The 15,278-nt window shown below is 41.2% G+C and overlaps 1 protein-coding gene across 6 annotated transcripts in view; it reads left to right on the forward strand.

Annotated features, from left to right (window-relative positions):
- The window catches only part of XRCC6 (X-ray repair cross complementing 6), a 24,567-nt gene extending 14,271 nt beyond the window's left edge, over window positions 1-10,296 (forward strand). For all 6 annotated transcript variants that reach the window (XM_061639290.1, XM_061639287.1, XM_061639289.1 and 3 more), the window contains 6 exons: window positions 3,093-3,261; window positions 6,111-6,272; window positions 6,621-6,750; window positions 7,640-7,740; window positions 9,380-9,493; window positions 9,856-10,296. In XM_061639290.1, the coding sequence (XP_061495274.1) occupies window positions 3,093-3,261; window positions 6,111-6,272; window positions 6,621-6,750; window positions 7,640-7,740; window positions 9,380-9,493; window positions 9,856-10,055 (876 nt within the window). In that variant the 3' untranslated portion in view covers window positions 10,056-10,296. The remainder of the gene's footprint in view (window positions 1-3,092; window positions 3,262-6,110; window positions 6,273-6,620; window positions 6,751-7,639; window positions 7,741-9,379; window positions 9,494-9,855) is intronic.
- Window positions 10,297-15,278: the final 4,982 nt, after the last annotated feature.

A 15,278-nucleotide genomic window follows, 5' to 3' on the forward strand; every position in this document is an offset into this window, starting at 1 on the left:
GAACATCTAGATGAATGTGCTGAATTTACGTTCATCTCCCGGATAGGAAGCAGTGTGATCGATTACGTTCTTGTATCGAATACACTGCTTCCTTTGATAGGAAAGTTCGATATTGGTACTAACTTAAATAGTGATCATCTTCCAGTCTGTTTATCCTGTAGTATCCCAGAGAGACTTTGTCTGACTAACAAGTTTACTGTAAAAATAGATCACCATAATACTCAATACAAACGTTATACATGGACAGCTCTTTTAGCCAAGAGAATAGAAACCGTCTTATTCTCTTCTAAACTTATGGATATTAGGAGGCTTTTAATGAATTCAGAGCTCCCGGGAGAATTACTTAACCTGTATACGATGATAACAGGCCACTTAGAAATCAAGATGTGCTCTATACATGCAGGTTTTAACAATCACAAGAACAGAGGCCCCAAATGGTTTGATAACGAATGCTTTATGCTTAAACGACAACTATTGCAAGTTTACTTACAATACCGCCAGCAACAATTACACCACCTTCCGCCAAATTATTACCAAATAAAACAAAAGTACAAAACAACCCTAGCACTTAAGAAAGATTTAGCCAAGAAAGAGGAATGGAAAAATCTTATCATTGCGTCGAGGTCCAAAAACTCAAGAAAGTTTTGGTCAGTAATTACAAAAGCCTTCAATCCCTCGCGTCCTGTGTTCTGTAACATCCCCCCACATGTTTGGGAAGGTCATTTCAGGACGTTATACAATAAGGATACTCACTTCGATATTGGTTCATATTCACCCCCAAATTCTTACTCGCTAGCGTCATGGCTTCCTGTGACCATTGATGAAATTAACTCTCTAATCGCAGATCTAAAAACAGGTAAAGCACCTGGTTCTGACAATATTCCCCCGGAACTCCTAAAAAACTTTCCAGATTGGTGGGCCCCTTTACTTGCAAAATTTTTTACCAGACTCAATGACACGGGGTGTTTTCCGGTCTCTTGGCACGAAGCAATTGTTATCCCGATTTTTAAAAAGGGGGACAGAGAAGTTCCATCTAACTATCGCCCAATTAGTCTCCTTTCTGTAATTGCTAAATTATACGCATCTTACTTGAAAGATAAGTTACAGAGATGGATGGAGGAGCAAAATATTCTCGGCAAAGAACAGGCAGGATTCAGAAAAGGTGCATCAACTCTGGATCACTGTCTGATCCTACAACATCTTGCACACAAGTATAGCAAACAGAAGGGAAATGGCCTGTATGTCGCCTTTATCGATTTAAAGGGGGCATTTGACTCAATCCCTTGAGACATCCTATGGACAAAGCTATCTAAAACTACAATCGATAAAAGACTCCTGTTCCTAATATATCAATTGCACCAACAGACTACCTTGCGCATACGTTGTGGAAAAGAGGGCGGGCTGACAAACTTTATCCCCACAACAACAGGGGTGAGGCAGGGTTGCATACTTGCTCCGTTACTTTTTAATCTTTTTTTAAACGATTTAAATGAAAGATGTCTTTCCCATGATTTTCACACACCTAAGATTGCAGACGAGAGATGCCCCCTATTACTCTATGCTGATGATGCAGCAATTCTCTCATTATCGAAGGTGGGATTAAAACGTACAATAAGGACTTTTATGTCCTATTGTACAGAAAATCATTTAACTATCAATTTTGACAAAACTAAGATTCTGGTGTTCTCTAAGAGAATAAGTGCCCCAACCTGGAGAGTGAATGGCCATTCTATAGAACAAGTCACCCATTACAACTATTTAGGTCTAAATTTTCATTCCTCATTAAACTGGTCATTCCACATTAAAACAACGATCAGACGAATAAAATTATCCTTGAATAATCTGATTCGCTTCTTTTATTACAAAGGGGGTCAATTTATCCCGGCGATAATACATATATTTAAACATAAAATTATCCCTCAATTATTATACGGAGTTCCAATCTGGATACACTCCTTGAAACATTCAGTAGTCCTACTTGAATCTATTCTATCCTCCTTTTTACGACGATTGATAGGGGTCCCTAGATGTGTGCCCTCGGCGGCGCTAAGACTGGAATGCGGATTTTTAGCTTTGGAAAGCCAGGCTTGGCTTGCTTCTGTAAATTATTGGATAAAAATTTCTACTGACAATACACTGGGTTACATTTCCTTATTGTGGATGGATAATTGGCCATCTCAATGGAATCAAAAATTGGAATTGAAATTACAACAAATTGGCCTTGCAAAAGAATATTTAATATCTCAATCCCGAGAGGTTGCCTTAGCGACAATACGTTCACGAATCAAGGATATAGATTTTCAAACAGCAATTTCTCAAGCGTCTAAAAGATGTTCACCACTTTATTTAAAATTAAACTTTGCCCCTGGAAAAAATTGCGAGTACTTAGACCACCTCTTAATCCCTAAGTTTCGCGTAACGTTCTCCAAAGTGAGATTTAATACTTTACACTCAGCGGTTTTAGAAGGAAGATTTAAGGGGATTCCATATGAGCAACGCATTTGTCCATGTGGTATTGACATTGAAACCCCTTCTCATACCCTTCTCTCTTGCTCCCTATACTCTCAAATTCGTGCTAAGTACCTTAAAGAGATTTTACGAAAAATTTCACATAAGTCTCCTGAAGCTTCTACTGTTCACCTACTATCTGGATCAGATAAACAAACTACTATACAAGTAGCCAAGTTTATATATGTAGCGCACCAAATACGAATTTCACTAGGGTGTGTATAACTTACCCTAATTTGATGTATATAATACATGTATTTTAGGGTTTAAGACAGTAATAATCTTTGTATACTTGTACTTATGCAACCCAAACTTTATGTCTCAGTCTTGTAACCGAATCGGTTATTGTAAGCCTACTTTCTTATGTTCCCTGTAAACCCTGAAGAGCTTTAGTTTAGTTTTATTGTTATTTTAATAGTATTTTAAATTGCCTTTCTGTAAATAATTTTGGTTTGGATGAACGGGTCTTTGACCGTAAATAAACTTTGCTTACTAGCACTAAACCTGTATTTTACTTGACTTGGGGATGTGGCTGTTCCTCTTGCTCTTGTAACTACTTTTCTTGTCCTTGCTTCCTTTTACAGACCTATGGGAACCGTCAGATTGTGCTGGAGAAAGAGGAGACGGAAGAAGTAAAGAGATTTCATTCACCAGGCTTGTATCTGATTGGCTTCAAACCCTTGGTATTGTTGAAACGACATCATCACATCAGACCTGCCCAATTCATCTATCCCGATGAATCTTTGATTAGTGGTAAGCATATGTGGGAAATATAGGCTGCTTTGTAGCTTAACAGTGAAATTTAATTGTGCTGAGCTGGATTTCAAATGTGAGAATGGGGGGAGATAATATGAGATGGACTTTCTGGGCCCATACTGGTCAGGGTACAGAACAGGATTAGACTGAATGTCATTAGCATATTGATAATGTTGCATTCCAAACTACCAAACAGTCTTTTAGTGATTGCATATAGATGTTAAAAAGCACGGAGATAAAATGAAACCTTGTTGTAGCACAGGCTATATCCCATGGGGCAGGACAAGAGTTAGTCGATATTCCCATCTGACCTCAGGCAGTTCTGTCAACTTCCATCCATCTCTAGCGATCCAGCAAGATGGGTAGTTTTGTAGTTTTGCTGCTGAGAAATATAGAAGTAGCAGAGTTATTCTTTATTACATTTCTTACCAGGCTTTCAGTGCAAGGTTCCAACGTGTGTTGCAGCAATTTAAAAATACAATATTAAAATAAGTTAAAAACAAAAACAATTAAAATAGGGTGGGTAAAGAGATGTGCCTTCAGCATGTGATAGAAACTATATATTGAAGGTGCCAGAGGCACCTCTGTGGGGAGGGAATTCCACAGCTTAGGAGCTGCCTCAGAGAATGTCCTCTCCTGGGCCACTATGTCCTGGACTTCTGAGGGCGGCAGAATTTATTGATTTATTTATTTGATTTATTAGTTGCTCATCTGGCCGGTTATCTGGCCACTCTGAGCGACGTACAAAACATATAAAACATCAAAAACATAAAAAAAAACTAAGCAATAAAGCTAAACAATAACATAAAAACCAACTCAGTTACAATACGGCTTCTCCTCTGTGCAGTCCAAAAAAGTGCGCCTTCAAATGGAAACTCTTCCCACCCCAGCACAGAACAGGTGTGGGTGGTAGTCCATTTGCAGGACCGAAAAACGACACCCCCTTTTGTTCTCGGCATCCAGCGTCCAGTGGGGCGCGGCAAACAGATCCCTTGAAGTTGCAACTGACAGGGAAGTTCTCTTCAGGGAAGCCAAAAATGAAGGCACTAAGATGTAAACACGGCCGATATCAAGGCAAAGCAGACAGAGGTCGAATGGTAGAATAACGGTGGCTGCATCTCAGCAACGCAGTGTCTCCCAGGCCCACCGAAAGGCCGCAGCCCCAGCCTATCCTCAGCTCCAGCCCGGCTTGATGCCCACCATTCGCAAAGGTAGCGGCGGCTACCAAGAATTACCAAGAGGGTCCCCTTGGCTGATCTTAACACCCAAGACGGTCTGTAGGGAAGGAGGCTGAATTACTGAGTTGCTGCTTTGAACCCTGACTCGTATGGGTCCATAAAAATGATCTCATCCAAGAATTCCAGTAATGTCAGTGTTCCTAATGGAAGATGTCATTTAGTTTCAGTAGTGAGCAATTGTTATGGAAAATAAATCAGGCTTGCTATTGTGTTAATTCAGTTTTCCTGAAGGGAAGTATAACCCCCTAACAAATCATCTGTTGCTTTTCTTCATCCCCTTTGCAGCCCCTCCCTTTCTCCCCCCAAGGGTCGCCAGCGGTCCTCCTCCCATGGTTCACGAACCCGCCCTCCCATGTGTCTCCCCGCCCACAGGTCCCACTACCTCCCCCTGGCTGACTGACCCACCAAGGGCCAGGCCCAACTGCTGCCAGGCACCTTGCTTGCCTCTACTGCCACCTTGCTTGCTCATCTGCATGCCATGGGTGCCTCTGCTGTTGAGTGCCTCTTGTGGCATTGCTGCTGGGCACCTCATGTAACTTGCATGCCACTGCCACCAGGTGCCTTGCCTGCCGGCACCTTCAGGTGACTTCAAATGAGCGGCGGCACCATCACTACACATGAACTCTTACAAAAATATTATATGGGAAGATAAATAAGAAAGTGCTTGCAGGGACGGGTGGTATTTTGTGGTATTTAGGATCCAAGGGTGGAATTCAGTTGATGCCTTTGTGCTCATGGAAGGGCTTTTGATTAAGCGAATGCGTCTGTTAATGGAAGAGATGAGGAGGATTTTTTTTGTCAGTTTACCCTCCCACTGTCCCCGTGCCACTTTCTGTTCTGTTCTGGGGGATCCTCAACTCTCTGGAACTGATATTTTGGGGTTGGGGGCTGCTGGCAGCTGCAAGGGAAGGGGGATCGGCAAAAATTGCCTCTCCTTCTCTTCTGATAGCAGAAGCATCCAATAGATCGAAAGCTCTTCCTTGACTGTTGTCTCTTTCATGCCAATTGTTTTACTCAACAGTTGTCCAGAATACTTTCTGGTGTAAGGGGATAGAGAAAACCAATTCCCTTTTCGAGCAGGCACTCAACATTCCATATATCCTGAAAGCACACAGGTTCTTGTTGTGTTGGTTTGGAAGCTTAAAAATTCTTTCTTCTGCACACCTAAGGAATTATGTAGAAAACCAATATTTCAGCCCCATTTTTTCTTCCAAACTGATAAACATTTGGCCACTTGGATTTGCTATCAATATATATGGTTAGGATGATTGATACATGTTTTCATTTTTGTTTTAACTATGTTGTATGCTGCTTTGACTGCAACATAGTATATTAATTTTAAGCAAGTAAAATGATCTCCCTTATAGCACTGGCATTAGGATTCTTCATAGCAGTGTAAAAATGCTGCTACTGATTATTGCTACCATCCAGAAAAGAAGCACATTTTAAAAAAATAGAATTTATACTTCTCTGTCCCAAAGCCAAGGTAACCAATCCCATATATATGAATAGTTGCATTTGGTTGATTGCAGAAGCTTGCTTTAATTATTTCAAGTGTCTTGAGCACGAGAATTGTGTAATCTAACAAACATGGAATTTTACTTTTAGGAAGCACTACACTCTTTAATGCCCTGCTAACAAAGTGCCTGGAGAAAGGAGTGATGGTCATATGCACATACACCCCTCGTCACAACACTCCTCCCAGGTTTATAGCCCTGGTTCCTCAGGAAGAAGAGCTGGATGAGCAGAATGTGCAGACAGCCCCCTCAGGTAAAGCTTTTGGAATTTCTGTTTTACAGTTGGCTAGAGGTGATGTTCTACCTCTGTCAGATTTCCCCCCCTGCCATCTAATTTAAGGAGTGGAGGCTTGTACCATTATGAACAGCATGGAGTGGCTATAGAAAGAATCTCTTAGAATATTAGAGTTGCTTTTTATGCACTAGTATCCTATTTAGTTTCCATTGTATGGCATGGGCGACTTTGGCTGCTACTGGTGAATTCGCTATGATCATCCCATCCCCTACAGATATGTTGTCAGTAATATTATTTTCGGGTGCATTTTAAGTGTATAAAGTGTTTTCAGGTAATTTCTCTTATTTTGTCTCCCCCTCTGTTTAGGGTTTCATCTAATTTTCCTACCTTATGCAGATGACAAACGGAAAGTTGACGTTATGGAGAAGGTCCCAGCTAATCAAGAACAGGTGAACAAAATGAAGGAAATAGTTCAGAAGCTTTGCTTCAAGTACAGGTGAGTAGAGACCAGAAGGCGGTAGGATTAATGAGCATGTACCTGGCAAACAGTTCTTGGACAACCCTCTGGAGATTCCAGAGTAACACCTACACAGAAAATTTTAGTATTTCTTGTAGTACTAAACCCTGACAAGATGGGGGTTCCGACACTTGGTGGTTCATAGGAAAATCCGTTCACCCCTTGTTCTGGATGGCATTGCATTCCCCCTAAAAGATCAAGTACATAATTTAGGGGTATTCCTAGATTCCACCTTGTAACTGGAGGCTCAAGTAGCCACAGTGGCTCAGAGTGCTTTGCCAGCTATGGCTGGTTTGCTAGCTACAGCCTTTTGTGGACAGGGGTAGCTTGGCTATAGTAACCTTGCAACCTTCCAGTTTGGCTACTTGCAATGTTCTCTACACGGGTACCCTTGAAGACAGTTTGGAGACTGCAGCTAGTGGAAAAGGCTGCAGTGTGGACATTAATGGGGATATTTCTTTGGGAGTATATAACACCGTTTGTGAGGCAGTTGATCCACGGAGCAGTTATTCCACCTTACTCCAGATGCAGATGCATTTCAAAGACTACTGGTATTTGAGGAAAAAGTCCCTCATTATTTTATAAAAACATTGCAAAGTCTTGGGAGTTGTTTCTTTCAGTTCAAAGGAAAGGAGAAATAATATGAGACTATGGCTGCATTCTAGGGTTTTTTTTGTATTTTTATGTCTTAGAAAGATGCCACAGCTGTGGTTCTACTAAGGAGGTTAATATGCTTGAAGAAGAAGAAATGTTCTGTAGTGAAATAACACAGAGGTTTAATTTGAGGATGTTCATTTTTGGACTACACTGACACTGTCTCCATGTCTGGACAATGACTCCTTGACATTTTCACTTGGGATTTCAACAGGAGTGACAGCTTTGAGAATCCAGTTCTACAGCAGCACTATATGAATCTGGAGGCCTTGGCACTGGATTTGCTGGAACCTGAAAAGGCTGAGGATCTGACATGTAAGAATAATTTAGTGTAGTGGAAATGGTTTTGAATTTTTTTCTGTGTAGTTTTAAATTGTGTTTTAAATAGTTTTTAAAAGATGTATTTTAAATTGTATTTGTTTTTAGTTGTTGTAAACCACCCAGAGAGCTTCGGCTATGGGGCGGTATACAAGTTTGTTTAATTAAATAAATAAATAAATAAATAAATAAATAAATAAATAAATAAATGTTTAGAAACACAATAAGCAATAGTTTGTTCTGTTTAACCCAATTGTATTTTTGCACCTCATGCAAAAATCACAGGTTTTAAACAGAAACTAGTGAGCTGCAACTAAAGCATATGAGGGCAACCTGTGGTTCACATGAGGCTCTTGGGTGTTCTCTGTATGGTCCTGGGGAGCCCCATTCCCTTTCCCCCCATTCCCTGGCTGATCAACCATCAGCTGGGTGGAGGGGAAAAGATAACTGTTCCTGTACTGCTAAGAATTGCATGGATAGCAATTTTGGCCTGCATTGGGATTGCTGGGAAGGAGATGCTTTAAGTGCCTCTCCTCAGTGCTCCTGATGCAGCCAAAAGCACTGTATTCATGCTGTTCTTGCCCCAACAGCATGGGAACAGTGAACTTGAATGCATTTGGGATCACTGGGGTGGGATGGGGAGAGGCTGAAACCCCCACTCTCCAGTGTTCTTGGTGCAGCCAAGTTTGCTGTCCCTGTGCTGCCTGGCTAATAGCTTGGCTAACAGTCAAGCAGTGTGGGGACAGCAATCTTGGCTGCATTGGGAGTGCTGGGAAGGGAGGTTGAAGTGTGTCTGTGTGTGTGTTTGGGGGGAGATGTTAATGTGTGTCAGCTGTAGTGAGTGGGGAAGGTTGTAGGCCTGTGTCTGTGCTGGGAAAAGATTGGTGAGTGTGAGAGTATGTGTGAATGAGTGTGTAAATGTGGGGGACACCAGTCCTGGCCCCACTCACTGCCAGGGTTGGCCCCACCGCTGCTGCATGTCACCCTTGGTAGTAAAAAGACTGCCCAAGAACAATAATGCAACTTTCACTTCATTACTGAAAGCTAAAATTCAGTTTTGAATCTATTTTTTACCTCCTGAAGTGCTACTCTGGATCTTTTAAAAAGGGCCCAGACCTCCCGTTCTCTGAAGATTTCAGAAACAATGGTGAAGGCTTCCTGAGTCATCAGCACTCTGTGATAGAATTAATCAAGCCTAGTAGGTCTATATTCTTTCGAATTAGCCAAGTATTCTTACCTGTTCCTTCCTATCTGCATATGCACCATTTCTGCCACCTGACCTGGTCATTAATTAGTGAAGACCGATGCAAACAATAAGGAATTTAGACTTTGCAGTATCTTCTAACTTTTCATTCCCCCACTTCAATGTTTTGCTTTGTCTTAGATATGTGGTTTTCCAAATTAAAATGCTTTAGTAATTAATATTTTTCATTTCAACTGCTTTTGAATTGTCTGTCATAAAGCCCAAAGTGTGTTGTATATCAGTTTTCTTTGTATGACAGATATTTATTTATTTATTTATTAAACTTGTATACCGCCCCATAGCCGAAGCTCTCTGGGCGGTTATATTTTTGTATATTTGAATATCTTAGCTGTTCTGAGGTGTGCTACCCAGATTTTTTTTCTTATTCTCCAGTGCCCAAGGTTGAGGTAATGGATGAGAGACTGGCGAGTCTTGCAGAGGAGTTCAAACAACTGGTTTACCCACCAGGCTACAATCCTGATGGGAAAACTGCAAAGCGAAAACAAGGTAAGATTCTAAAGGAGCACAAAGAGAGATAGTGACATCCTCTCAATGTTGCTTACTTTTAGGCTATTAAATTACCTATCTTACATTTTCTACTCAGTTCCACAGCAGAATGTGTATGGATTATCATGGGCTAGGGGTCTATCTGCTTTATGAAGGAGAAGTCATGTTGACTCAAAACATTTCTTGGAGACATACAGCTAGTGAAGAATTTCATTGCTTGTGGGTTTACACTGTGCTTAAATAGCGATTGGGCTGTGAACCTTTAGGATATTTGTAGGATACTTGTAATGGCAGTTAAAGAGATTTCAGTGGTAGCAAGAGACTAGTAGCCCACAATTAATCCAAAAATCTCTTTCTGGCAGGGAATGATACTGGACAACCAGAAAAGAAAGCCAAGACAGACATCTCTGAAGAGGAGCTGAGAAATCATATTCAAAAAGGCACTTTGGGTAAACTTACTGTGCCAGTTCTAAAAGATGTGTGCAGGAATTACAGGCTGGTGGGGGGAGCAAAGAAGCAAGAACTCTTAGATGCGGTGACTGAATATTTTAGTAAGCACTGAGAGTTCTATGCAGACATCCCGCAACCGCTCAGTCTCTTCATTCACTCCCTTAGATTTTGACAAGGGAAAAAGAGTGCAGTATCTTTATAGTCATACGTAGATCAAAGGGTTTGGGATGTATATATTTTTTTCTTGAGAGGTTGATAAGATCCAATGAGAAAAGGCCTCATTCTGTCCACCTCTGGTTCTAGACAATGAAAACTTGCATAACTTGTGCCCTAATAAATGAGCTTGTTTGGTAGATTTGTTTCTGCTTTATTTCTTCCTGCTGTTTCAAATGTAGTAACACAATAAACTGCAATGCTCATGGGGCACAAAGTTGCTCATGCTACGGCAACGGACGGTGATTCCACAAAGCACTTCTCATTTCCTTTTAAATTTTCGTTTTTGTCCCTTCAAGAAACTTTATGGGGTTTTGGTGGGGCTTTATTTAAATAAATAGCCTTTAAGGAAAGCTGTTGCTGTTGTTCCCCTTCTCCCCACACCCCTGAAAACTATAAAGGTTGAGGAACCTGCTTATGTATGTTTGTAGTAATGCTTGCATTTTATTAAAAAAGGAAACTTTTCTGATTGTAGGAACTACAAAATGGTTGTTGTACATGTGTTACTAAAATTTGCAGAACTTCATTTTCTAATGAGGTCGCATATTCCTTTTTTAAAAATAAAAACCTAGTGCATGGCTTGGTTGCTAAAACAATCTCTTGGTCTATGGGTTTTGGCCTTAATTTTGATGCTTTTGATCTTTTTCTGGCAGCATTTTTTTACTTGCTATTACAGCATTTTTGGCTATTGTCTGCTTAGGACTTGCCACCCAGATCATTTGAGACCCCCTGATTTGTAGACACTTTTTGATGAAAGCCCTTCTCTACTGGTGGCTTGTCTTAATGGCCTTTGCGTAACATTTACTACCTCAGTCTCCATACTTAACCAGCAAGGTGCTGCCTCCTATTCGTAGTGCCATAATCATTCTAATCTTTTTAGCTTTTTAATCTTGTATACTAATCCTTTTATTTTCTTATATTTTGTTTAATTGTATTCTGTTTTTTTTCTTTATGTCATATATGTTTTGTGATTTTATTATTACGATGTATGTATTTTATCTTATGCTGTTTACCGCCCTGAGAGCTACTTGCTATGGGCGGTATATAAATGCAACTAAATAAATAAATAAATAAATTGATGCTGCTTTGCTTCAGATTCAGTGGAGAGGGGTCCAGAGCACCACTGAGTCAAGTTATGTGGAATCAGTCTCAGTTGTTGTAGCCCGAGTGTGCAGACAAGATTGTTGGAAAGGTCTGACTGACCATGTGTTTCCTCAGCCCTTGCTGTCCATGGCTATTAACATCTAGCTGGAAGGGATTGACTGGGTAGGTCCAGGAGGCGATGAATTCCCACTGCCTTGAATGAAGCAGCGGTGCATCACCTTAAGAAATTCTCACGGACACAAGTTTTGTGAACACAGTTGCTAATATTTCCTTTTGGGGCAAGGCTGTCAAGAGGGTGGTGACTGGGCAGCTCCAAGAGCTCTTGTAGGAATTGGATTATCTAGATCCATTTCAATCTGGTTTCAGGGCCAGTTTTGGCACTTGATACAGCTGTGGTTTCCATGAATGATGACCTCTGTTTGGAGGGGAACAGAGTGTGAGTCCCTGTTGATTCCCCTGGCTTTTTCTGTGGCTTTGATTCCATCTGCTACAGTATCTTGCAGGACTGGCTCTGTGGGGTACAGTATTCTGCTCCTACCTGCAGGGCCAATTCCAGGTGGCATTGGGGAACTTGTTTGAACCTGTGGCATTTATGATGGGTTCCACAGGGTTTCATCTTGTTCCACATGCTCTTTAACATCTGCATTGGGGTGGGGGACCTCAGGCCCAGGGACAAATGCAGCCCTTTCTATCTGGCTGTAGGAACTCTTGGCAGGCTACACGCTCACAGGCTCTGCTTTGCACTCTAATTTTTTTGCTTTGGTGGAATGCATCCCTGAATGCTAATAATGTCTCTAATTTGCCTGAATGGACAATACACAGGCATATGTGAGTGTATGTAGAAACTAGTCTACTGTACAAAGGTAAAATTTACATTCATTGCTCCAGCTGCTTTTGCATCTGGCCCCACCTGTCACATGGCCCTCAGAAGGGTGGCTGAAAGGGAATGTGGCCCTCAGGCTGAAAAAGGTTCCTCATCCCTGCTCTATGTAAAGCTGCTGGGGATTTGAAGCAAAGTGTCAACAAGATGACACTCAGCTCTACTTACCTGATGCGGATGGATGACATACCTGATAGGAATGATGCATCCTACTGGAAGGAACATGCAAGGTCCACTAAAGCCTTTTGCCTCCTCTCCCAGGTGAGGAGTCATCCCTCTCACCAAACCAACCCTGCCTGTGGTTGGTGATGGTTGGGTCCTCTTGTTCTGTCTTGAGTATTTGCTTTTTCTTGGTCTTCTGCCTTTCTTACCAAGTATTTTCTGAGTTGGTGTTTTCTTACCGTGCTTCCTCCTCTCCTTGTTAACAGTGGGTACAATTTTTTTTACCTCGGTACATTCCTTCTTCTTTAACATTGGAGGCCCAGGTGGCTTGTGGTATGGAGTGGCTTTTTCCAGTTCTGCCTTGTTTGCCAGCTAGGGCTTTAATGTGCTTTACGTGGGGTTGCTGTTGAAAACTTCAGAAACCAGAGTTAGTGCAGAATGCAATTTTATTTTTTATTTATTTAATTTAATTTATATACCGCCCTAAGCCCAAGGGCTCTGCTGGAATGTTGACTGCTTTGGCTAGCAAGACTCATGTGGCATTGATCGTCAGTGATCTAAGTTGGCTGCTGATTTGCTCCTCAGTTGAATTCAAGGTGTTGTTGTTGACCTATAAAATGTTATATATATCTCTGTATCAATCTGCCTAGTTCTTTAGATTGGGATGGGGGGGCTTGTTCGACTGTCAGGGGAAATACATCAGGTCGTGACATGTTATCGGGCCTTTTCTGGAGTGGTGCCCTGATAATGAAAAACCCTTCCCCTGCAAGCATGAGTGGTCCAACACTTTTGATGTTTGTGTGCCAGTAAAGACCTGTTTGCTTGGACATTTATGGGATGTTAGCCTGCTGTTATAATTTTGGAGCTGTGGGAGGTTTCATAGTTTTACACCTTAGTCTTGTAGTGCAGTGTTCTAGCTATCTGTTCTGGAATATATTGTTCTTAACTTAAAATGTAACCCACCCTGGGATCTTACTGTGGATGGACTAAAATACCTTAAATAAATAAAGGTACATTTTGAGAACTCAGGTAATCTTGTCCATTGGAAGAGTTGTGTAGCAGGGGTGGCCAACCTTTTTGGATCAGAAACCATATTTTAGATTTAAAACTCTATCAGTGCTGGGGGCACCAGTCACAAAATGGCTGCCGTGGGGGCATGGCATAACAAATTAGAGTAGTTATGGTGAACCTTTTCCCATAATTGTATTTCCATGCTAGAAAAGGCTTGATGTGTTGAATTTCTGCTTATCATGCAGCTGTTAAAAGGCGCAAGAACCCTGTTTCCCCCCCAATGCCAACCCTAAACCAAAGCCCAGGCTGCCATCCAGTACCCACTTACCTGAAATTAAGCACCATTAAACACAAAAGATTTGCTTCTGCATAGACATGTATACCATTGTACGGTAAGTTAACAATAAAGTGAATTCTTACTGAGTCCCTGGTCTTTAGTTCCTGCAAAGCAGGAGACATGCCAAAGCCTTTTTGTAAAGTTTTCACATTTGCCTTTTGCAGGGGGAGGGGGATCCTTTAACATTCACTCCCACTCATTGTGTAGGAGTATTTGCAGAAAATAACTTGGAGGCATTACCTGATCTCAGGCAAACCCAATATTCCAAGTACTACTAGAAAATACAGAAATTTCTGTTTCCTGGTGTCGACAACTCACCAGTCACAGCTCTGACTTCACTCATTGGCTAGTAACACTGACAGGCAGGAGCAGCAAGCCTGGCTCATTTTATATAAAATCACCTAGAAGGGTACCTGCACATTTTGCTCCATAATTTTCTTTTAAAATGAAAGCTGAGATCCTGGGCTCCTTGCATGGGGTGCCACTGAAGGTCTTTGAGGGGTGCCATGGCACCCATGGGCAACCAGTTGTATAACCTTGTAGGACTCTGCATGAGCCACAGTAGTCTGCTGGTGATCTAATTTGTTGGTTTGAAATATATGGTTAGTCAAATATACATAATGCTGAAGAACCAGAATCAAGTGAATTTTGCTTTTATTTTAGTATGAACTTCATAATAGAACTTTGCTCTTGAAATGGAAGTTGGTAGGTTTTTCAAAATACAAAAATTCAAGAGTTCTGTCCCTAAATCACAAAAAAATTGCTTTTAGAATGCAAGATAACATCATCCTTACATTCTGCTCTCAAATGAGAAACTGGCTATCTGAGTGGAGTGATGTAGAAAGACAGTATACAAATTAAAAATGAAATGAAATAGCATAGTTATGTAATCCTGACATCTAGGGGTGGAAACTGCTTCTTGTTTCTTATGGATCAGGAACTAGTTAAGAAACAGGAAACAGAGTAAGAATAAATCGAGTTTTCTCAGTGGAGAGGTATAGAAAGTGGAGTGCCCCAAAGATTGTTATTGGGGCCTGTGCTTTATAACTTGTCCATTATCTAGAGCTAGGGGTGAGCAATGAAGTGGCCAAGTTTCCTTTTGATTCCAAATTATTCAAGGTGGTTAAAACAAAAAGGGTTTGCAAGGAGCTCTAGAAGGATTTATCCGAACTAGCTGAATGGACAGTAAAATGGCAAAGGCAATTCACTGTTGTGAGTGTAAAATGATGCACATTGAAGCAATTTCCTCCCTAAATTTCCATATATGCTCATGGCATCTGAACTGGTACTGACTGACCAGGACCAGAGACCTTGGAGGTTGCAGTGGATAGCTCAATGAAGATGTTGAGCTGTTGCGAGGCAGCTGTGAAAAAGGCAAATTACATGTTAGGGATCATTAGGAGAGGAATTGAAAACAGAACTGCCAATATAATGCTGCTATACATATGTATGATGATACCATACTGTGTATAGTTCTGGTCGCCTCACTTCAAAAAAGGATGTTGTAGGGCTGGAAAAGGTTCAAAAAATGGCACCCAAAATTATCAGGGGGATGGAGCAAGTCTCCTATGGGGAACGGTTGGGGCATTTTAGTTTAGAAAAAAAGTGGGACACATAATAGAAGTGTA

This window comes from Rhineura floridana, chromosome 8, assembly GCF_030035675.1.
Source record: "Rhineura floridana isolate rRhiFlo1 chromosome 8, rRhiFlo1.hap2, whole genome shotgun sequence".
Classification (NCBI taxonomy): Eukaryota; Metazoa; Chordata; class Lepidosauria; order Squamata; family Rhineuridae; genus Rhineura; species Rhineura floridana.